At 40.1% G+C, this 24,683-nt stretch overlaps 1 protein-coding gene across 1 annotated transcript in view; it reads left to right on the forward strand.

Annotated features, from left to right (window-relative positions):
• Positions 1–24,683, forward strand: part of SUCLG2 (succinate-CoA ligase GDP-forming subunit beta) — a 215,016-nt gene that overhangs the window by 85,306 nt on the left and 105,027 nt on the right. Inside the window, exons 3-4 of the mRNA XM_039482509.1 lie at positions 17,667–17,766; positions 17,899–17,989. Coding sequence (XP_039338443.1) covers positions 17,667–17,766; positions 17,899–17,989 — 191 coding nt within the window. The remainder of the gene's footprint in view (positions 1–17,666; positions 17,767–17,898; positions 17,990–24,683) is intronic.

Below are 24,683 nucleotides of genomic sequence, written 5' to 3' on the forward strand. Positions count from 1 at the left end.
GGTTGAGAAGCAGGATCAGAACATATGAGTGTCAGCTGATCTATCAGCTTTGAAAAAGATTTGTCCCTAGCCACACGAATGTGTAGACTCTTTAAAACTGAGTCTCTCTCTCTCTCTCCCCACCAGTCTAGAAGGAAACCTGAACCGTGCGTTTGGTTTGTTTCTTGAGCCAATGTCAGGAAATGAGTAAATTTTGGTGGTACTTAAATATTTCTCTGTGCCTAATCAGTGCCATGCTTGTACATACCTGAGGCATCATAGAAAAAGCCTCATGATACCAGAATGGTATGGTATTTGCAGTCCTTTGTTGATAGCCATGGTTTGCACAAAACCACAGCTGGCCTCACTTACACTCAGGAGACATGCTTATGCCATACAGAGACTATAAATACTAAATGGCTGTTTCATATCTCCTTTACAGAGAGAGTGTGTTTTGGAAGAACTTTTATGTTTGCCTCCAAAACATAATTATTTTCAACATCTGTTGTGCTGGAAAAGAGAGTGCTCAGGATTGACAGAAGTGTACAACTGTGTCAATATTTCCCCACAGTTGGACTTCGTTTTGTTCTATAGGAGCTGCCTTCTTCAACAAATGTTGTCTGTTGTATATCTGTTAGTGTAGGCTGTCCCTTTTTGTCCCAATAGAGCCATTACACCCCTTTGCTGTGTGTGGAAAATACACAGGAGGATTAAAATCTAGCCTCAACAGAAATTGTTTACAGTACATCATTTCTAGTGTGTGTCTTCTTTCAGAGCTCCCATTTAAATCTATCTGGCTGACTGCAGCATGTTCTCACCAACCTGCTCCAAATATTAGAATTTGTAAAGTATTCTCGAAGCACTATTCTTGGTGTTTGGACCACATCAGAACTTTTTCTTCTTCTATCTTTTAATGTCTCTATTGATATGAATAAGATCATGTCCAATAATATTATTTGTAACATGTATATTCACCTTTGAACCCATAGAGTTCTGTGCATGTTCTCCTCTTGCTGTATATTTAGAATTAAAAGATGGAATTAATTGACTATTCCTCTATTTTTAAACAAACAACAACAAAAACAAACAAAAGACTGAGTTAATGAAGAAGCTTGTAATAAAATAAAACAGACAGTACAAGGAAAATAAAATTGTTCACTGCACATTTTATACACAGTGAAAAACTATTCTTGAAATTTTAAATTGATTCTACATGTTTTATAGATTAGTGAATTCCTTGCATTGATATTTTTAAGTTGAGAGTTTAACTTGGGAGGGAGTAGGAAAAGTAGCTGGTGGTTAAGGGGGAAAAAAATGGAGCCACATGAGTGTGAATTTTGAAAGGGTATTATAGATTTTTCTGCTCTTTGGCTTATCTTGGATACTTGCCTTTAAATGTCTTCTCATGAAAGATAAATTTGACAAAAGTGTACCTTTGAGAATTGACAGAATTATAGTTTACAATATTTTTGAATGCAAGAAATTCTACATGACAAATTTACAAATAGGCCTGCTTTGGAAAGGAGCACATAACCTGTTGTTTGCTGGTTGATATATATTTTTTTTTGTCTTTTTGTTTAGAAACGTCTCATGTCTCTGTTGTCCCCATAACACGATAAAGTGATAAGTGCCCTTTTATGTGGCTCCCTAACGATGGTGGAACATCTCATAATCTTTGATATATTTAATTATTTTCCCCACATTCCTGAGAGGTAGGGAAATACTATTTCCCCACTTTACAGATGGGATGTAGGGCACAGAGTGCCTAAGGTCACACAGGAAGTCTGGGGTAGTGTGAAGTCTTGAACCTGAGTTTCCCAAGTCCCAGCCTAGCATCTGAACTTCAAGACCATCCATTCTTTCTGGACAGCATGTGCTCTATGCGTACCTGTTACGAGGTCAAGACAGGGATGTTACCAAATCCAGAACAGTATTGAGCACAAGAGTATAACGGTGTTGACTGACCTTCAAGTTGTTTGACATAGGTGGACCCCCCTACACCATTGTGGAGTTCCATGTGCAGGACAGGGGCCTTAAGACTGGTCTGGATGACCAGTTTGTGTGGGGGCAAGCTGGGGAGCAAATGTACAGTGCTCCAACATGCAGCACACTTTGGCCTGGTCCACACTGGGGGGAGGGGCGTCCATCTAAGTTATGCAACTTCAGCTGCGTGAATAACGTAGCTGAAGTCGACGTACTTAGATTGACTTACTGTGGTGTATTCACTGCGATGCGTCGACTGCTGCCGCTCCCTCGTTCACTCTGCCTGTGCCTCTCGCTGAGCTGGAGTAGAGGAGTCGACGGGAGACTAGACACAATAAATTAATCCCCGCTGGATCGATCGATCGCTGCCCACCGATCCAGCTGGTAGTGAAGACGTACCTTGTCCGTGTGGACCCTGCTGCTCGTCACTAAAAGTTCTGTGGGGTGTTTAGCATAACAGCTGGAGGTCTTAGTGCACAGCCACAGGATCCACATGGACAATTAATGTGTGGCATGTTGGATGCCCTGTAGATTTGTGCCCCAGTTTGCCGCGCATTAACTCATCATACAGACATGCTGTTTGATAGTTGTGATTCTAGATTTTGGCTAGCATTATGGTTGACCGTTTGACCCTTAGGCTAACATGGAAAGGAAGTGGCTATATTGCTAGATATCAACAGACACTGCTGAAGTTTTTAATTCCCTCCATGGCATTGTAACCATATGTATTTTTTATAATTCTTATTATATTTTTTAGTGCACGCAAATTAGAAAATGACTTTTAATTGTTAGTTATTTTGCACCATATGGCTACTCTGTAATCTTGGCTTCCCATGGATCTTCATATGCATATAGAAAATGAAATTAATTGGAAATCACACCCTGAAATCTATTATTAAGTTAATAAAGCAAACAGCTTGTGGGGTGTCCTCATACACAGCATGATGTAATTATGTATAATAACAAGCAACTATTTATAAATCCATAAAGAAATCTTACAGGGGTACAGAAATGTCAGGAAAGGACAGGGAAGAGGGTAAAAGTTGATACAATTTTAATCAAGCCACAGTTTGAAATTAAACACACAAGACATGTTGTTCTGAAAATCGCTTCTGTACATTTAAATTAATTGAATATGTCCTGTGATATTTCACAAATAAAAGGCTTTATTTATTCTTGCCATTTTAAACTACTTGAACCCTCCTTGTCCAGCATTCCAGAATGATTTAAGGTTTATAGCATGGTTTTGATATCGGGACCTATGTTTCTGTGTGATGTGCACTAACCAAATTTAAACCTCTCATTGTTTTATTCTAAACGTCTCCAAATATTTGAAAAATCTCTGCAAGTGAGTCCATAAGGTGTTGGATATTTGTATTCATTGTTTTGCATTCTGTAGCTTCCCTTAAAATAAATTCAGGATATTAAATGATGTCTGTTTTGTAAAATCAAGTCAGTTGCAAGTGCGGTTTTCAGATAATTTGATGTTAAATAGTCCTTAAAGATGAAAGACTCCAAAATTATTATACCTTAAGAGTGCAGTGGGACTGATTTTTTTTTTCCATCTGAACCTCTCCCAGCCTACCATTCTGTGAGTGCCATTTTTTGCATGCAGCTATTGGACCTGCATTTTTTTGCACCTTTAGTTTAATGTAGGTGAAAATATTAATTGTCACATGATAAAGTGATTTGTACCTGTCGGCATGTAACTATGATGAACTAGTACTACTAATAATTGTGCCTGTGATGAAAAAACTGCCAGCACATTGTATGATTGCAGAAAGGGAGGTTGCCTTTTAAAATTATAGCTTACTTTGGATAACTGCATATTTTTAATCCCTTCTGTAACTTTTTAAAAACAATTTAAAAATTCTCATTCCGAGTGTTAGTGCTTGTGAGAAGGGTCAGACTTAATGCCGTGGAGAGTGAAGTCCTCTGCTTATTCACAGAACAGGTACAGCAATGGCAGCAGTAGCGCAAACTAATCCATACTCTCACACCGCTGTACCTGAACCTTTGTTAAAGTGCAAAGGAAAATACTGAAGTTTGCCTTGTATCTAATATTGAGCTCCCACTACTGTTTCCCAGTACTGTTGGAAGTGATGTTCGTGCTTCTGTATGTTGTCATGTCAAGCTCCGCAGTATCTCTTGTAGATCAGGAAGGAGAAACCTAGTTACAGGGAGCATTGCAGGACTTCATGTAAAGAAATATGAATAATACTGTATACTGTACAGACAGAACTGGGAGAAGCGGAGAAGAATGCCAGTCATATCTGTCAGAGGTATAAGTGCTGTTACTTATAAAATGCAGTATTTTAAATTCAAGTGTACATTTTAAATTTGAATTTTGATTTTTTACTACATTTTACGTATAGCACTTACACCATCAATCGGACTTAAGAACACATTTAAGAGTTTTCTTTCTTAAATGTAAACAGTATTAACAAATAGAAGTATCAGCCTTAAATGACATCATGTGTGTACAGCATATGAAAACATATCTTAAGCTATTGAAGATGCTGTGTTTTGTGGAGAGCCGAAAATGATTTTCAGTTTATACTTGAACCAGGGATGTATTCCAAATAATTATGTTCTGAATGGCTGGCATAATCTCCACAAAGATGAAGGGGTTGTATAAATTGGTAGCAACAACAACCAAAACAACCCTTTCGGGTCATGCACATTCCGCAATTAGGATAATCTAAAAGCAGTTTTTAAGCTTTGAATTTATTTTCACCAGTGTATCATCATAATGAGTGAGATGTCCCTTTTTCTTGCACATTAACGTTTTAAATGACATAGCATACACACTGACTTAAATATTGATTAATAAATATCAGCTAATTCCTGGTCCAAGTGTCTTTTATGAGCTATTTCTATTGTTATTTTGGCCATTGCTTTTATTTCACATCTGTAACAAGAGTAAACAAAAACAGGATGATAAAGCATTGAACACATTGGTGCATTCTGCATATGAGACTTCATCTCCTTACAGTAGTTAATATATACCATTTCCTTTAGGGGCAAAACATTTATTTTTGAACTGCTTAATGCATTAGTTGTGTGTTAAATGAAAAGCTAGCTGCCATGAAAACTTAACATCAGTAATCCTTGGAAGGATTTTTTTCTCTGGCAAACCATGCAATACGATATATTCCAAAATAAATATACCTTCAATTCTGCTTTCAGTATTTCTGCCTTTAATTAAATAGTTTACATTTAATTCTCTGTTTCACATGCACTATCTCTCATTTAAATCTAGAAAACTGCCTTTATGCAATGGGTTTTCTCTGTCCACTTCAAACTTGGATGCACCTTGCTATCTAGATTTTTGGGGGCATTAGACATGAATATGAGCTGTTCACCAGAAATCTCCAATTACTCAGCCTCCACTAGACAAGAAAGAAACATCATAACCAATTGACATCAGATGTTTCTTCTCTTTTTTTATTCCCTTTGTTATTTTCACTCTCTTTGGGTGAAATTCACCCACCAAGCAGCGGGGCAGTATAATGCCCATGCATCACTTGTATCCTCAAAATAGGACTTAAGTGCTGCATAGGTCTTTTGTTAGCCCTCTGCACAGGAATGAATTTCATTCTTTACTTCTACTTTTCCACTCAGGATTTATGCCCAGCATCAGATGTCTAATAGGTACAATAGGCCCCACTAAAAAATGTAAGTTTATTACAATATAGTATTTATTTTCATTATGGTATCTGTGATATTTGCAGCTCTCCAAATGGGAAATACGGCAGTAAATTTCACTATTGCAAGTGGTAAATGTCCAGGTCTTAACACCCGTTGTATTTTCTGTAGTATATTTCTTTTTAAAAATGTCTTCCTGCTTGAGACTTTCTAGCACTTTCCATATTGTGACTGCTTTGCTGTCTCCATACTGTCACGGGTTGGCAAGTTTTGCTAGCATGTAGCACCCAAGTTTAGAAAGATCTAAAATGCAACTTTGGACTAGCTCTGTGGTGTTTGATTTCTAAGGGACATTTATTCTGTTATGTCAGGATCAGGGCCAAGAAGCAAGGACCACAAGTGCTATATGTGGAGATGAGTAGCAGCTGTAACGTAAATCCATTGCCATCTCCATCCTTCCTTACTTGGTTTCTGCCCTTGGGTCTGTTAAGCCACCATAGTTTAACATGGAGATAATTTTAGCACCCACATGTTCCCAGGAAAATGGCCCAGCTCAGTAGTACACGGAGACACTCAGAAGAAATGGTGAATAAAGATCTCCATCCTGTGACATACTGAGCCTCCTCAGTTTGTCCTCTGAAGGTGATGGAATTGAGTCTACTAAGCACCATGCATGGCGGAGCAGGCCAGATGTGCTATGAAAGGGCTAAATTAGGAATCTCTCTTTGTATTTGGATGTCATGCTATGTGTATTATGGTATCAACTTGTTAAAACTTCTTGATTTGGCAGTAACCATGTAGTCTCTCTTTGCGTATTGATTTGACATGCGACTTCTCTGAGTAGCTGCACAGATTTCTTACATTTTCTGTATGCTGCACGTAAGGATTTCTTGCAATTTTTTTAAATAATGTTTATGCCTAAAAGTGAAGTATGCACTAAGCAATGTTAATTCCCTGGTTTTTGTATTTGCTTCACTAGGCACAAGTTTCCCAACATCAACTCTGCAGTTCAGTAATGCATAAAGGAGTCAGAATCAAAAGTCCAAAAAGAGAGAATTTTTTTTATCTCCAGAGCTCTGCACATAATCACAAAGAATGAAATTTTGAAAACATTCCAGGAAAACAGGTGTACATATTGCAGCTAGGGGCAAGAGTGGTATTTGTTCTTAATGTTCTTAGCATCACTAGTGCTTGACTTCAGCACTACAGATTGCATAAAATCTGTTCTCTCAACTGCATATAAGGAAGGCTGCTATGATATTCAGTCAGGATTTCAGGATGCAGTTGAGCTGCCTGACTCTAATAACCACTTTTGCATTAAAACAAAATCATGTTTAACCAAAAAAAAAAAATAAAGCTTTCAGCTATTTGGGTAACAACAATCTTATAAGTTTTGAGAACTTTAAAAGACACTGCTTCAAAGAGAAAACTGGCAATTCACACATCCTAATATAGCCCCCATATTCCCCTTCTTTCCTCAAAAATAGAAAAAGTCATGTTCAGCACAAATACCTGCTGACATCTACTAACCTCCCCTCACCCCCAAATCAGCATCACCTCAAACTGTCAGGTTTCTTAAATCAACTCCCAACAGGGGAGGGGTAGCTCAGTGGTTTGAGCATTGGCCTGCTAAACCCAGGGTTGTGAGTTCAATCCTTGAGGGGGCCACTTAGGAATCTGGGGCAAAAATCAGTACTTGGTCCTGCTAGTGAAGGCACGGGGCTGGGCTTGATGACCTTTCAAGGTCTCTTCCAGTTCTAGGAGATTGGTATATCTCCATTTATTATATTATTATTTATTATAAATCAAATCATGCTTCAAAAAGTTAAATTTTCTTTTTGAAATATTCAGCTAATGTGCCTATATAGTATATGTCCACATAGGAAATAGACAAGTTCCAAATCTACATTTGAAGAATAGAAGATCAGGATATGCAGGAAGAGTTTTATAACCAGCAGAGATGCCGGTTTTAAAACACCCGCAGTTTAGAATATGTCCTAAATCACAATGGTTCTCTGTGCCTATGCACAAATTAAGTCTGAGATGGGTCAGGGTGTCAGTTTGTGATGGAGATGCTGAAACGTGTCCTGGGATTGCCCCTCAAAAAGAAGTATTAAGGTGGTTTTCTTTTACTCATCAATGAGATCATGAAAGGGAAAAAATTCAACATTTGTTGTGTATATGTTATCAGAGTTTTCAGTCTTAAAGGTGCTCTAATAGCTGAAAATAAAATATATAATAAAGTAAGAAAATCGCAGGGCATGAGTTAACTGGACAATAGAAATTAAATTAGTGGGGGAATTTATGTATCTCTTCATTCTCATAGTGTATCACTTAATTTATCAGTGTATTTGGTTAAACAAACTGATTTTAATTTATCCAGTTGCATACACAAAACCACAAAATGAGGAAATTTTGGCTAGACAAGGTAGGTGATATAATATCTTCTGTTGGAACAATTATTATTGGTGAGAGACACAAGCTTTTGAGCTTACACAGAGCTCTTCTTCAGATCTGGGAAAGGTACTCGAAGTGTGATAACTAAATAAAAGGTGGAACAGATTGTTTAGCTACATAGCACATTTCAAGGGAACATTCCAGGTGAAATGGCCTGGTATCGTCTCTCTAATCATAGTGTGTGTGGTGGGAAATGGAGGGGGGTGGCTAGTGGGTTATATATATTTTTTTTAATAAGCCATAAATCCAGTGTCTTAATTCAGTCCGTGACTTTTAATGTCTAGCAACGTTATGAATTTAAGCTCCCAGGGTCGTCTTCAGGTGTTTGTGCAGGTTTTCTTTGAGGGTAAGGACTGAGAGGTCAGATGTAGAGAGATCTCTTTGTGAAAAGTGTACATCCCACAGGTGATGTGGTATTTTTGTCTTTGTCATTTTCCTGTGCGTGTTCATTCAAGAATGTAGTGATTGTCTGATTTTACCCACATAGTTGTAGAGGCATTTAGTGCACTGGATAAGGTACGCTAAATATTGTGATAGGCACGTGTAGGACCCATGGATCTTGAAAGGTGCGTTATGGGGGATGTTGATCACTGCAGTAGTGGAGACATGTCTATAGGTTTTGCATATGTTGGTCTGGCAGGGTCTGAAGCCACTTTGAGTTGGTGTGTCCTGGTCTGTGGGGAGCTTGCTTCTGATGACGAGGTTGTTTGAAGTCCAGAAGAGGAAGTGCAGGAAAGATGTCTTTCGGGATGTGGTCCCCACTGAGTATGGGTTGTAATTGTTTGCAACCCATATGGGATCTAATCAGTGTGAGGTGGCAGGTGACATCTAGGGGTGTGTGTGGACAGAGGGGTTTTATTTCTGTATTGTATTGTATGTCCTGTTGTATTTTGGCTAGTATGTAGTATGGCCACAAATGTGTTGTTATATTTTAGTACAGTTTAACACAGAACAAAGGGAATGTTTTAAAAGGTAGCAGTGGGTAGTTTATGTTAAGATGATCCCTGACAGGATACAGTGGGAAGTGGCCAGTATAATCAGAGTTTGCATAACCTTTCAAACAAATTTAGATTAAATGCTTCGTCCTGCAAGGTGCCAGGTTGACAACACTAGACACTGAACTTTATTTATTACAGAACAGATGCGGCATGAGAGCTGGCAGAGCAAGCTTTCCTGCACTGCATCATCAATGTACTTCAGCCCCGTTTCACAGGAACTCATTTAGGCATAAAAGGAGATTTCCTTTTTCATGCCCTTCCAATCCATGTCACCTCAATTGAGTTTGTCAACAGGGGTGACAATTAGTCGCTTTGTTTGTTTAATCCAAGTATATCCAAAAGGTACATTGAAACAAGTTAATGTTGCAAAGTCAAGCACTCAAAAGTTAGAGACTGCCTGAATTAATAAAAGCTTGTGCAACCTTTACTCCTGAGGGAATTCTGCGCCCACAAATAAATAAATACGAATTCTGCGCACAGTATTTTAAAATTCTGCATATTTTGTCAGTAAATAAATGTCGAATCTCCAGCATGGCAGCGGGAAGCATAGGCCACTGGCTGTAGAGAAGTGGGAGATCACCCTACAGCCCCCCGTCCCGCCCCCGGACCATGCTCAGCAGTGAGGCTGCACCTCATCCCGACGCAGTGCAAGGGCTGGGCCTGCCGCAGACCACCCTGGGGCCCTGTTCCTCTGCACCAAGTGCACCAAGGTAAGTAAGTGAGAGGGACAGAGTCTCACGCGCACAACCAGACCTGGCCCCCATTCCAGGTTTGGGGCAAGCAGGCTAAACATGACAGGATCCAAGTGTGGAGGGCCTTAGTGTGTGGGGATCCAGGTGTGGGGTGAGAGGGTTCTGTGTGGGGCAGTCTGGGTGTGGGTGATTCACTGAGGAGGTCTGGATGCACAGTGGCTTGTCGGGGGATTCTGGCTCCAGGGGGAATGGGACTCTACAGGGGAGTCCAGGTGAAGGTTGTTGGGGATCAGCCAGGGGTGGGGGAGCTGGGTGTGTGCTGATGGGGCTCGGGGGTGTCTGGGATTGGGGGGCTTGGCAGGATGGTCCAGATGCAGGGGGAGGGTGCTCATCATGGTGGGGATCTAAGTATGTGGGCTCAGTGGGGGATGGTCTGAGGGGTGGGGTTCGGATGCAGGAGGGAGTTGCTCAGCAGGGATCTGGATGCGGGGGGGTGGGACTCGGGAGAGGGGAGGGGGGCACAGGTGCAGCATGAAGGTCTGGGTGCCAGGGGCTCAGGGGGAGTGATCTAGGTGCAGGGGTGGGGCTCCGGGTGCAGGGGGGAGTAGTTCAGTGGGAGTCTGGATGTGGAAGGGATGGGGTTGGGGGGAGGGCTCTGCAGGGTGGGAGTTGAGGTACGGGTGGCTCAGTGGGGATTTTCTGGGTGTGGGAGGATCTGTATATGGGGGGAGCTGGGTGCATGGGGTCCCCACTGTTTGTCCCCTCCCCCCAACTCCCTCCTTCGCAAAGCCCCCCCGGCCCCCACCTGCTATTCACATCCCTCGGCCCGCACCGCTTCCCGCAGCCCCCATTGGCCTGGGACGGCGAACCGCGGCCAGTAGGAGCAGCGGTCGGCCGAACCTGGTAAACAAACTGGCCCGGCTCACCAGGGTGCTAGAGGTTGCCGACCCCTGGACGAAGAGCTGAGCCCGGTGCAGGTAGGAACCATTAGCCGAGGCATCCTCAGACTTGTCTCCCCCCACACATGGTGATTTACCTCGCCAGCGGCTGCTCCCGGCACCTGAAACCATCTGCCCTCGCTTCTGGGGAGGCGCATGTGACCGCTCCTGCAGCTTCCCTTTGCTTCGCCATCATTCTCTATGGGGAAGCAAAGAAATCTGCAGGGGAGATGAATTCTGTGTGCATGCGGTGACGCAGTATTCCCCTAGGAGTGAACCTTAATTCTGCACCCTTGTGTGTGAATATACATTGTGGTAGTCATTAATTACATGATCACATGTAACTTTTTCCTCAGAACTCATGCCTCTAGGTGTGTAAATATATGAAATTGGTGCTCCTAGATCAAATGAAGACCCATTTATTATAGAAATATTTTAGGATTATCTTAAAATGCAGAAAATCTGGATACTTGATTACTTATTTTGAGAAGATTTAAGAGGCTGGTATTAAGGGTGAGCCTTAGCATAGTTGATTTTATCTAGCTTTAAAATTTTTATCACTGATGAAGTGTGTAGTAAGGGTTATGAAAGCAATTAATAACATCAGTGACAGGATCAAGGGACTGGCTAATTTATCGTTATAGGTTTTAATGAGGCTTATAATTTAGTAATAAATATACAATATATTCAAGAGTACGGAGTTATAAAAAGGATGATTTATCTGACTTATTTCGGAAGCTAGCCTGAAAAGCAAAGGTAGTGGAAAACACTCGTGTAGAAAGATGGTTGTGCCAAGAGGTAGGGAGGGGGATAGAATGGGAAGGACAGAGAAGGAAGTTTAAGTTAAAAAACAAACAAAACTTGTTTAACATTCTCTGTAGACCTTTAACACACCTGAACACATTGCTGTGGTTTTTTTGGAGTGGGAACGGGGAGGGAGGAGGGGAAGATATGTCTTAATATGGGCAGCTACTATTTCACATCTCACTTTGCTTAGCTGGCAATTTGTGGGAGTGCTGTCTAAACCACTGCATCCCTCTTAAAGATTAGAAGAAGAAGGGTAAGTAAGAAGGCTGTAGCCATATTAGCCTCTTGGGAAACATATTAGCTCTATCTTGAAAATAGCTAGGTAGAAAGTCCTGAATTTGAACATTTACTCTTTCAAGGTTGAGAGTTTGGTCTGGGATGTGACTGCCACAGCCAATGCTGAGGGGCATGCAAAGGGGGAGAGAGGGGGGTGCTGCAGGAGTCCTCATTACACACTGGCTTTTGGGGGGTGGCAGCGGTAGGTATGTGTAGTGTCTGTGCTTCCCAACCCCATTTTAACTAGCCTCTTCTCATGGATATGAGAGGAAAGTTTCTTCTCTCCTCTGCCACCTATGTGAAGCCAGCCACATTGTAGCCCTTCGATTTTTCTGGCCATGCTGATTACATTCATGTCCATCCAGACCTTTTTGTGTGAAGTTTATGTAGTGCTCACCAGGGTCAACAGGTCCATAGTGTGATTGGGAACACTACTCTGTAGGAGGCTCAATTGTCCTGCCCTTGATTCTCCTTCATTACACTGTAATGTTCTATTGCCATGCCATTGGGTTACTTGCATCTATTTTGCTATGTACACCGAACTCATAACAATAGATATTGCTGCAGCGAATTTTACAGCAAAATTTCATCCTCCGTTGAACTTACACAGCACTGCATGGATTTTAATTCACCACCTTCTCTTGATTTCCGCAGTGTATTCCGGTGCCTTACATGGGGGTAAAAATAGAATAAGGCAATAGTGAATAATACCCATGTTTTTAAAACAGGTGCAAACATTAATTAATTTTCACAAGACCCCTGTGAAATAAGTAAGTAGTATTATCCCTGGTTTACAGATAGAGAGAAAGTGAGAGACTGATTACGAGGTTTGCTGAAAGTCATGAGAGTCAAAGGTACAATCAGGATTTGAGATCAGGAGGTCCTGGCTCCCAGTCCCATGCTCTAAACACATCTCAGATGATTCCTTATTAACATAGCCTTGAAGTTCTTTGGTTTAAAATTGTTCTTTGATCTTGTATCTGACCAGGCACATGATTCCTATTGTTATGTGAGATCAACCACACATCCTGCCATATGTTGTTTTTTCTGTACAGTGGTTTATTTTTCGATAAGCTACAGCAAATTTTAATGTATTTGTTAACATTCTTAATTTAATATCATATATTCCTATCAACAGGAATGGAAAGTTATCAGGTTCTGTAACAGGTGAAACCACAGTCCTCAATGCATTGTTTTGTGATCAAGAACCCAGTAGCTAAATATACACAGCAGTGGGCTGAAAACAAGCTGTTCATTTTTGCTGCAGGCAGTTCCAAGGGACTGGAATAATCATAGTTCCCAAAAAGCAAGTCCAATTTTATTAATTCAAAATAGGCTTTCATTATAGCACTGAGCCTATTTCAATTTCAAGGTGTAGCACTGCAATTTGTATTCACAATACTAATAGAAAAGAGGGAGATGTATTGTAGAATACAATATAAAGGTTTTTTGTCCCTTAGAGCATTGTTCCATTTTGAAATGTTAACATGTTAAATTTTGTCTTTGAAAAAATAGATAGGTTTTATCTATGTCAACATCTAGATATAATATTAATTTGCTAGGAATGTACTTATGTCTTTGCTATAATTGCAGGTCCTTAAAGTCGGTGAGAATTTTGCCTAAGGCTTTCTCTATACTTAAAAATTAGCTCAGTATAACTACAGTGGGGGGGACCTTGACCTATATTGCTATGCCACCCTAATCTCCAGTGTAGATGCAGCAATGTTAATGGAAAAAAGTTCTATCAACATTCAGGGAGGTGGTGTTGCTATGACGATGGAAAAACCTCTTCCATTGGTGTATGCTGCATCTGACACAGGGTTCTGCCAGCATAGCTATACCAGTACAGGCTTCATAGTGTAGACACAGCCTAAGTAAGGACTGGAGACTTATCCTCAGCTCTGAGAAATGCCCTAGAAATCAGGTAGATTTTGTTGAAACAAATGTATGTAAATATTTTGAATGCACCTCTCCCCAGAACCAAGAAAGGCAAATTGACATGAAAATTACCAGAAATAACATTTTCCAATAATGTTAACTGAGAAACCAAATAAAATAAAAGTAAAATCTAGTGAAAACATTTTCAAGACTTTGATACTAAATTTATTCAGATTGTAATTAGTTAAGAACAGAGGCTTTCACCAGAAGGATTTCTTTATTCTGCATGGAACAGTTTGGAGATATTTACTGCTGAATTAGTGACAAAATCTATGCACTTTTAATGAGCAGTCTGACTTTTTTTGGTAACTCTAAAGAAAACACTTAAATTAATTTCACACAAAGACTTATCAGCCAATAGACAGAAATAGAAATTGATTGAGAGACCTTAGTTGCAAAGCAAAGTGCTGTTGAAAATGCTGCATTATACTGTAACATAGAACATGCTTTTAACTATTGACATGTTACTTTATTAATTGTGATAGGCCCTTTTCAAGTCTTATATATTTATAACTGCACAAATTTGTGCAGTTACAATTGCTTGTAGCTTTGATAAAACAGTTTGAATAGATCCATTATAACGTTCTTGTCTGAATATACGTGTAATATATTTCTGTACAAAATCTATTAGAATCTATGCTTCTTTCAGAAGTTATCCTGTGAGTACAGTTAAATCACTTTATATATTCTGACTAAAATTACATTTCTTGTATGGGATAGTCTTTCCTAATGCAATCTGGGAATTCAGGCAGGACGTAACAAAAACAAATAGAAATTTGTGCGAGCTTTTCTAGAAATCAGATCTTTAAATAAAATAGAAATGGTGGCAATAAGTAGTGAATCAACTTGGTAAATACTGAATGATCAAACCTAGTTACTGTAAAATAAGATTTGGCTGGTTTACTTCATTTTCCAGAGCTTGGGCAAATAACTATTAAATTAAATTACTTCATGTTGGTTTCCCCTAGGGCAAGAAGAACCTGCTGCACTGTGTTCTGCTGAGCTGGTGTATTGATTAGTACTTGAGGTCTAACCTTTACATAGTTTTTCTTACTTTTTAGTGCACTTATTTATGACGTTGATAGTTGTCTTTGTGCAGTTATTTTATTGCCTAGATACTCTTTTGGCAGACTATAATAATATATGCATTTAATTCAGCTCTCTTACTTTCTTATACCCAAATGAACATAATTAGTTCATTGTATAGCATGCAAGCTATGAGTGAAATTGACTTGGTGGCCTTAAGACCTGTGGTACAAAGGGTAATGATTACATGCATAATTGACAGCACTTATCATTGGAAATACAAAGCTTTCATTGTCAGGATGGTTAGTGACTAAAACTAATCTAATTAAATGCTTGTAGTGTCCATTAACAATGCCAACTTCGATGTTTTGTCATAGCAGCCATGTGATTTTAGGTTTTGCTACTGTGGGTTGAAAATGATTTATAGTTTAATTCATCTTAATAATTTGTATGCTTAGAAAACACTGATATAAAACTTTGTTGCATTTAAATTTCCTTGTTATCTGCCTTGCAGTGGTATGAATAATAGGAGAACTGGGAACATGAATATGTTGAAATGCATGAAGTATTTTCAAGGAGAATATTTTTAAGGGTCAGAATGATATATGCCAAACGTTAGTGGATGGATAAGCATGGGGATTTTGTCTTGAGAAGCTTGAAAATCAGATATTCTTTGGAGTGCTACTTTTACTAGCTGTGTGAAAAAACTTCTGTTTTAGTCTTAATCCTAAAATGTTTTTTATTTTTCTTTCCTGATGATTGTCCCAACCTCAATCTAGAATCTAACCCTAAATCTGGACTTTATCACATTAGAAATATGAAATGATAGTGTGTGTGTGTGTCATTGCCAGAAATCTCTTCCTTATCAACACTACGTTTAGCCATCTCTGAAAAATATTTATTTGTAATAGGAACATAAAAGTTGAGTTTTTACTGCGTATTTATACTTGTGGTTAAATGTTCAGGTAAATAGTTGTAGTGTCAATTATAGTGACTGAGCAAATACTACATACACAAAATATGTGCATTAGTTAATGACTTCCATCCAACTCCCGTTGAAGTCAAAGCCTTCCATAAACTTCAACAGGAATTGCATCAGATCCCATAAGAACAAAACATGAAACAGTTTTAAACATGAGCATTTTCCAGACAATGCTTTATAGTGCATTAATATCTAGACCTCATTATGTGGGGGCATCCTGTTAGCTGTGAAAAACTGAGACTAATAATCATTAATATAACATTTTTTGGACACTGTGTGTTAACCGATGAAAAAACAGTGTCCAAAAAATGGGGAGTGCTAGGGCAGGACATTCTTTGAGGTTGGATCTGGGATGTTGTGGGGTGTCTCAAATCTGAAACATGCTTCCTTCTTTGGCTGACGTAGTTAATTTGTGAGCTTTCAGCTTTTCCATGTTGACGAGAAAGGAGTAGTTTAGGAGAATGGGTGTATGAGGTTTCAGTGGAGTTGCAGTGCAAAGTCCTGTTGGGTTCATTTGGGTAAATTTCTCCCCCATAATTATTATTATTTAACATTTACTAAAGATTCCAACAATGCTGGACCCGATTTTAATGTGCACTGTGCAAACCTAGTAAACAAGAGTCCCTGCCTCAGAAGTTTACAGCCTGAAAGAGAAGACACAACAAGTGGATGAGACAAACATGCTCCTAGTTTGGAGGTCTCAGACCTCCTTCCCCAGGGGTTTTGCACCTTCCCCCCTTGAGGTTCAATCAATTTACCCCCACTCCCCACAGGGTTCAGCCTGGCTTGGGGGAGGAGAGTGTCGCACCTTCCCTGCCTGCTAAGTATCCCAGCCTAGCCGCTCCCTCACAACTCCACCCATCAGGCAACAACCCTCCAAGCTCCCTGGCCAGTTGCCACAAGGCAAGGAGAACGGTCTGGAAAATAAGACAAGAATGGTGGTTAATCTCTGTGCACATAGCACCTCCTAGGGGAGCGGCTGTTACGCTCTGGGCATGATGCTGTATGGGCTGCACTGTTTCCCTGTGCACAGGCTTTGTAGGGGAAGGAGGCAGAGTGAGATGAGATCAGCTGCTTCTCTGTACAAGGCCACACAGAGAGTGGAGTGGCAGAGTGAGGCTGGAGTAGCCATTTACCTCTGCCCAGGGTTTTGTATTGCAGGTGAACGTCACCCAGGGCTGAAGAGGGTGTGCAAGGCCCCAGAACTGTGCTGTTTTTCTTGCACAGGGGTCAGGGAGACACATACAGATTAGTACTTAGGGCGTTCTGTATCCCTTGTGCACAGCAAAGCTGGACCTTCCCTACTCCACTGTAAAGTCGGGAGCTTGAGACCAGGGAAAAGGGCATTGGCTTGGCCACTGGATCAAGTGGACCAAAACCCCCATGTAGGGTTAGCAGCTGCTACTGTAGCCTAGGGATTGATGTACCAGCTGCTCCCTACCCAGCCTGCACTTGGAGATTGGATTCTTCCTTGCATCCCCATATGCATACCCCTGTTGTTTGGGCTTCGATCAGGAGCTGAGATTTACTCTCTTGCCATAAACATTTGCCTGCTACCATATGCACGTGACCACTCAAAGGACATATGCTCTGGTCCAGATATTGAAAACAATTCTAAAAACTAGGCCGTCAAACTATGCAAGTTACAGGGATTATTATGCAGGTTATACATTATTATTGACAATGCTTTGTCTAAATATCAACATATTTAGCCAGCTAATGGGTAACTCGTGGATGTTCTTTAACACTTTTTTTGGTGTGTTGTATTATGAACAAAACTGACTTCTTTATAAGACTATCTAGAAGTTTTGAATTTTAGTTCATTTGTTTTTAAATATGTTCTACCAGTTCTGTACTATTTGCTTTTTGAAATAGGTTAATAGTTGCTATGGATCAATAAATGACATTTAATAGCACAACAATGTATTTTTTTCTCTTACAGAGGCAACAGAAATCGTTCTAAAGGCTCAAATCCTAGCTGGAGGGAGAGGAAAAGGTGTTTTCAATAGTGGATTGAAAGGAGGGGTCCATCTAACTAAAGAGTAAGTCTCTAAAATTCGAAAGACATGAGTAATATGCTACTGATAGTATTGAGGCTTTTGCAACGGCTGTTTTAACTGATCAAAATATCTTTAATACATGTTAGTAAATTGACTTTTTCCCTTCTTTTGTAGCCCGAAGGTTGTTGGGCAGCTTGCTGAACAGATGATTGGGTACAATCTTGCAACAAAACAAACTCCAAAGGATGGCGTTAAAGTTAAGAAAGTAAGATTTTTTTCCTTTTCCTTAAAAATTGAAGGTTGTTCAGTTGCAACTGTAAACTAACATGCTGTAGTTGCCATTGTGTTTTCCATTCCTTTTTTATTGAAATGACTGATTGATTGCATCCTATTAATGTGACAAAGGAAAATGTGTTATCTTTGCTTCTTTTTAAATGTTTGTTCACCATTGAATATTTTGAAATTGGCCAGGACATACACTTCATTTTGCTGTGTATGATGAAGTGAATGCCTAGCAAATTCTAACCTGATCGCTGTAGCAGAAATATGCCTTTTGGTAGGTGACTTCAAAAGGAGAAATATTACATTTTCTCATTTGGGGTAGTTGCTTTTTCTAGGATGCCAAAAGTGCCTTTTTTGTGGGGTGGTCATGTCCTTAATTATTGGCCTAAGTAAGAGAAACATTCAGGCCAGGCTTTTTTAGACTTTCACCCTTCAATTAAATCCTGTAATGAAATTAAATCCAATAAGTAAGGCTGCTACTGGAAGTTTTCTGATTTTTTGTCTCTAACTTTGCTTTGTTGAGAGAGGGCATATAATGAAGAGCTATGCTGTCTATTTGATGCCAGGAGACAGTGTGTTATGCAAACTTTTTTGGCATGAGTAGAAGAATAAAATAAGTAGTTGCTAATGCACTGCCAGTGTCTTGGCATTGACAGAGAAAGAGGACATGTAGCTGAAGAGATGCTTTTTGTTGAGTGTTTGAGGAACGTTCTGTTGCGTGTCTTTAGCAATATCTCCTGGGAAGAAGAAAAGCAGACTATTATAGTTCCTGATAGAAGTTTAATTTTAAATAGTAAAAAGAATAAACAAAAATTACTACTACATCTCCGAAACTCTGATAATAAACACGAGAGACATTTCTCAGCTTACAGCTGTTCTCAGAATATTGTGTGGTGAAAGCTCTCTTCCTCTGTAAACGCCTTAGTCTTATTCCTTTTTGTGCTAACTGAACTGCTTGAAATACTCCAGCAGAGGAAGATTTGTCGTGCCCCGCCCTCCCTCCGCACAATCTGATTAGAAGATTGTGCATTCGTTTAAATGGTCAAATCTACAAAGCAGACTTCTAATTTTCACTGGAAGTCAATAGAAAATGAAAGGTCTGTATTTTCAGAATGGATTATTTAAATGAAAGTACACTAACTTAATTTAGTAGAGAGAGTAGGAAGATGCTCTTACATAGTTGATTTCCAAAAAACTCTATACAGTATGTAGAGTAAAGATAAGACGTATTACTTGTAGCTTCTTTTCTCCCCTTCAACACATTATTTCTGTAAATATATAGTGTCGGGAGCAAGTGGATAGAGTATATCATGGAAACATAGTAACTGGATTTGAATGAATAGTGCAAAAAAGTCCCATGAATATTTGGCTTTTTAAAGAAAATTGTCATTTCCTTAAATAGTGTTCCTTTTGTGTTTTGCTTTCCATGAAAATTCATACCAGATAAAATAATCATAAGGTATTCTCATCCAACCAGGGAAGACAGAGAATATTATGTAGCTTATATAACCAACCTCACCTAAACGATGTTGTTCAGATATCAAGCCAGAGAGATTTTAATAAAGAAAAAAAATCCAGCAGTGAATAAATCAGAGAAAATCAATCTGTTCAATTGTTCTGTGAAGAGAGAAAAAGCTAAATTCAGTGTAATGATTATTACTAATTATTGTAGTTGACTGGAGAGCGTATCCATATGAGAGATGGGTTTTCTCGCCTTTGTCTGAGGCATGGGTCACTTGCAGGTTTAAACTAGTGTAAATGGTGGATTCTCAGCAAAACTCGAAGTCTTTAAATCATGATTTGAGAACTTCAGTAACTCAATCAGAGGTTAGGGGAATATTATAGGAATGAGTCAGTGAGGTTTTTTTAGGTGGTCAGACTAGGTGATCATGGTCTCTTCTGACCTTAAAGTCTCTATGAGGAAGAACATCAGGTGCTCAGATACTACAATGATTAGCACAGTGTAAGTATGTATATAGAATAGAATATGTGTATTTTTGCTGTCCAGCAATGATATGTGGAAACATATTACAGTACACATAAAAACATTTTAATGTGGATCCAGGATTTTTTTTCAATATGCATGTGCATTTTGTTGTTGTCTGCCGTGTTGCGCATAAGTAGTAAGGGATTGACAGCCCACATATTTTGTGTTTCTCATAGTAGGTAGTCATTTTGTTCTAAATGTAAAATGTTTACCATTGCAGTTTTTGGGCATTTCAGCCAATTGGCATATTCTCCATCTGCATCACATGCACAAGTTTTCTTGAATTGTACTGCAATAACCAGTTTACTGTAAATTTTGTAAAAGCATTTTATAATAGTAATGATTTATCTAGGCTTTATGAGATTGCCAAGCAAACACACTAGCCCTACAAATATGTGAATACAAATATGAAAAGTAAATAATGGTAACTAGACTGCTATGTCCTCATTACTCAATAGATTTTGGAGAAAACATAGACCTTTATAATGATGCATCTCTCTCTAATTCAACAGAAGTGTTTTTGTGAAAAGCTAGTGACTCCTCTTAAAAGTTATGTAGTGGGGTGTGTGTGTGGGGGGGAACAACCTTTACTTTCTAGATAGACTCTGCTCTTATTAGCATCTTGGAACTAGTTGCAATTTACACAAATTACAAGTCATTCAGAGTATTAGTATCACACTGTAGTACCAGGCTCCACAATTTTTGTTGTAGGATAGAATTTCATCATTGTATGTGATAGCTAAATGGATTTTGTAACTCCAGGATAACAGTTAACATATAGAAATTTTCGTGCACAGAAAATGTCTGGTAGATCTTAGTGACAAAAATGAAAGGTAGCTGTTTGAGCAGAGGAGAGTGCCTTCAGTAACCTCTGCATTTAGTTATCACAATGGAGATTCAGGAGATAGTAGGCATTTTTGTTTTATTGCAACAGGAATATAAGAAGTCTTGTCCTATAATTTTGTTCCAGTAAATTACGAGTTAGTAAGGAAAGACATTCTTATCTCATCGAAAAGCATTTGGGCTAACCTAAAAAACCCCACTCTTGTTTCTGAGTAAGTGTTCACACAGGGCGTTATATTGATATAATTATATTGGTTTATTTATATGACTATAACTGGTAAAACTCTGCCATGTAAACAGGACCTTATATTTTCATTTTTTATTAAGTCACAATGGTGAGGATTTGTTTCTTAATGCTGGTGGAAAAGTCCTTGAATAAACCAGCATCACCGTTCACGCTGATGGGATAAATTGCTCAGGTCCTGACAACAAAATAAAAATAGCTATTTGTTGCAAAGTGGATTTGGACAAATCTTGTAAATTTGCAACACAGACACCCGTGACCATACTTCTCAGGTGGTGATTTCGAACACCTCCACACAGGTGATGGAACTTAAAGTTGCACAGTGCATCTGGACAACAGATGTAATTTCTATCGTCAGCATCAGTAGGTGTTAGTGATGAAAGGCATGAGCAGGAGTTCTAGGAGATAGCAATATTGTACTTCATTTTTAAGGATAAATCTTAAAGGTCAAAACCTTTCTACAGGTAGAATAGTCATGTAGAAAGTGCAGTTTGTTATCCAAAATCGAGGTCTCAAATGTAGAACTGTCTCTTTCTGCTTGTGTGCCCACAGTAGTATTTAAAATATGGCAGTGCTTCTTAAAATTGATACTTCTTAAATAAACAGAAGTCCTCTTGTCTCCTTTAGAACTTGGCAGCTATTTTGTGAGTTTTTACATAAAATCCTCTTATGGCACCCTGGAATTTGGAGAGTCTGGTTATCTGAGCAGGCAGTCTTCTGCTTATCATGACAACTTAGAGAACCTGATATCTGTGCCTTTTCTCCAAGCAATAAGAGAATTAGCATTTCTAATACATGATTCAGTATCAAAGGGCCATTTTAGATTTCCATGTGAAATTAGACATTTAACTTACAGGCAGATTGTTAGAAGGCTAAATGTTAAAGGAAGAAAATATGAAGTTATCAGGGTGGCTTTATAATAACGGCTTTCCCAGGACATTTTTTAAATAAAACTGCTGTGGAAAATAGGATAATGAATCTTCATACTTTTCATCATAAGCAAACCAGAACAATACAAGGAAAAAACCCAAAATTCTATGTTTCCTGATGCATTGGCCTGGAACGATGGAGTCAGTTGCTTACGTCATGTGAACACCAGGTAGAAGCCCAAGCTGAATTACATGTGAAGGACTGGCACTTCTTGTCTCACTTTATCTTCCAAATACTCTGTCTCTTGCCCCACCTGACTTAGATGGCATTGCAGATACAAACTACTGCCCCTTTCTCACTGGAAGTGGGTGGGAAATGTTACACAGTGGGAGTCTAAATGTATCAATGAACTCTACTGTGAAGACCAAGTCACCCACTTCAAAGCAGATGGACTCTGATGACGATTTCCTTAGGGAAGACTGAAAGAGTTGCTGGCCATTAGAGACAGTAGCTGCTAGTCCACTCTTTCGTCTCATCCACTGATGTGTCAAAGCCCCCTTTGATGTGGCTGGTCAATGAAAGATGATAGTCTTCCAAGCCTTAGGTGGCACTGGATGAGGAGCCTGATTTATCAGTGATTTTGCTGGGAGAGCTTCCTCATCAATTCAGGAATATTACTAAGGTATTTGGAGTTAGACATCTCAGAACATAAGAACGGCCATCTATCCCAGTATCCTGTCTCCTGACATTGGCCAATGCCAGGTGCCCCAGAGAGAATGAACAGAACAGATAATCATCAAGTGATCCATCCCCTGTCGCCCATTCCCAGCTTCTGGCAAACAGAGGTTAGGGACACCATCCCTGCCCATCCTGGCTGATAGCCATTGATGGACCTATCCTCTATGAACTTATCTAGTTCTTCTTTGAACCCTGTTATAGTCTTGGCCTTCATAACATCCTCTGGCAGAGTGTTCCAGATGTTGGCTGTGCATTGTATGAAGAAATACTTACTTTTGTTTCTTTTAAACCTGCTGCTTATTAATTTCATTTGGTGACCCCTAGTTCTTGTGTAGTGAGAAGGAGTAAAAAACACTTCCTTATTTACTTTTTCCATTCTTCCTGATCCCTTCTTCCATTACCTCACTTTTTCCATCTTTTTATTGTCAAAAAAGGAAGGAAGAACTAATGAGGGGATTCCCGACTAACCATTGGCATATGCCCCTCATTAATAACAAATGGGCAGTCTCTGACACTGCAGACTTCTGTTTTCATTTTTATACCAGGCGTGACATGACTGACACTTGTTTCTTACCAAGATGGAACTTTTAAAGATAATGTACCTTTTTTTCCCCTTACATACATCTTCCCTTTGCTCTAACCCTATTCTACTTGTGAGAAACTGTGAGGTATTCTACACTGATCTGTGGAGGAAATTAGAATTTTTACCTGAAAAAAAAGATAATTCTGTACCATGGATGCCTGTCAGTTATCCTCTTGAACAACTCAAGGTTCTTCTTCAAGTGCTTGCTCGTGTAGATTCCATTCTAGGTATGTGCGCGCCCACATGCACAGTTGTTGGAGAATTTTACCTTAGCGGTATCCATAGGTACCCTCGGGAGTGCCACGCTCATGCGTCGGTATATTAGGCACCGCCAGTCCTACGCCCTCTCAGTTCCTTCTTACCACCCCAGGCGGTTTGTCGGAGCGTCTCTTTCCCTTGCCTAGCAAGTGGTTAGCAGGTTCTCCTTTGCTTTCTGATTTAGTGCTTTGTAAATAGTTTTGTTGATAGTAATTAGCTAGTGAAGTAGTTGTTAAGTACTGTAGTTATAAGTTAGGGTCCTGGCGGGGACTTTGCTCAAGGTGGGACATGCCCCAGTCTCCAGGTTTTAAGTCCTGCGCTTACTGTAACAGGCCTATGCCTGTTAGTGACCCCCATAGCAGCTGCCTGAAGTGCTTAAGGGAATCACATGTCAAAGAAAAGTGTCGCATCTGTAAGAGCTTTTGTCCCAGAACACAGAAGGAGCGTGACATCTGTTTGAGGGCCCCCCCTCATGGAGGCTGCTCTCCGCCCGGCCTTGGGGCCATCCTGGATGGGCTCAACTCCCAGTACTTCAGCCTCTGTGTGTAGTATACACCCAACATCAGGTTCTACCTGGCACTGCTCCCCTTTGCTGGTGCCCAAGAAGAAATCTAAGAAGCATGACCCAGCACCAAGCAAGAAAGACCAAGGGGCATCAAGTAAAGGACCGTGTTCAGGCTGCCCGCCCACCCTGGAACCAAATAGGGGTGTCCCCCCCATGAGGCCTTCTAGCCCCCCGAAAGGATCTACCACTGACTCCAGGGAGCAGTAGGGGTCCCAGGCTCTTGGTGGAGCCACCGCTTTTCCAGGCCTTTCTGGCGCCCAGAGAGCAAAGGACTCTCCTAGCGCAGTCGGCACCGCACGTTGCAATGGTCCCAGCAAAGTCTCCCTATGAGGGCAAGCCAGTCGTAGTATCCTCCTAGAAGGTGGGTGAATGCCGCTGGTCCTTGGAGCCGAGGCAGCGCTCTCCGTTGCCATGCCCTAGATCTCCACGTCAATCCTGGTTGCTGGTTCGCCACTTCAGATCGCCTTCACCATGCTCCCGGTTTTGGCCCTCTCGACGAGGTTCGCCCAGGTTCGCCCAGACCATATGGCTGGCACTGGTCATCCTCCCACCAACTAACTCCCTGACTTAGGTAATTGGCACCGAGACT

Source organism: Mauremys reevesii, linkage group 7 (genome assembly GCF_016161935.1).
Source record: "Mauremys reevesii isolate NIE-2019 linkage group 7, ASM1616193v1, whole genome shotgun sequence".
NCBI classification, from domain to species: domain Eukaryota; kingdom Metazoa; phylum Chordata; order Testudines; family Geoemydidae; genus Mauremys; species Mauremys reevesii.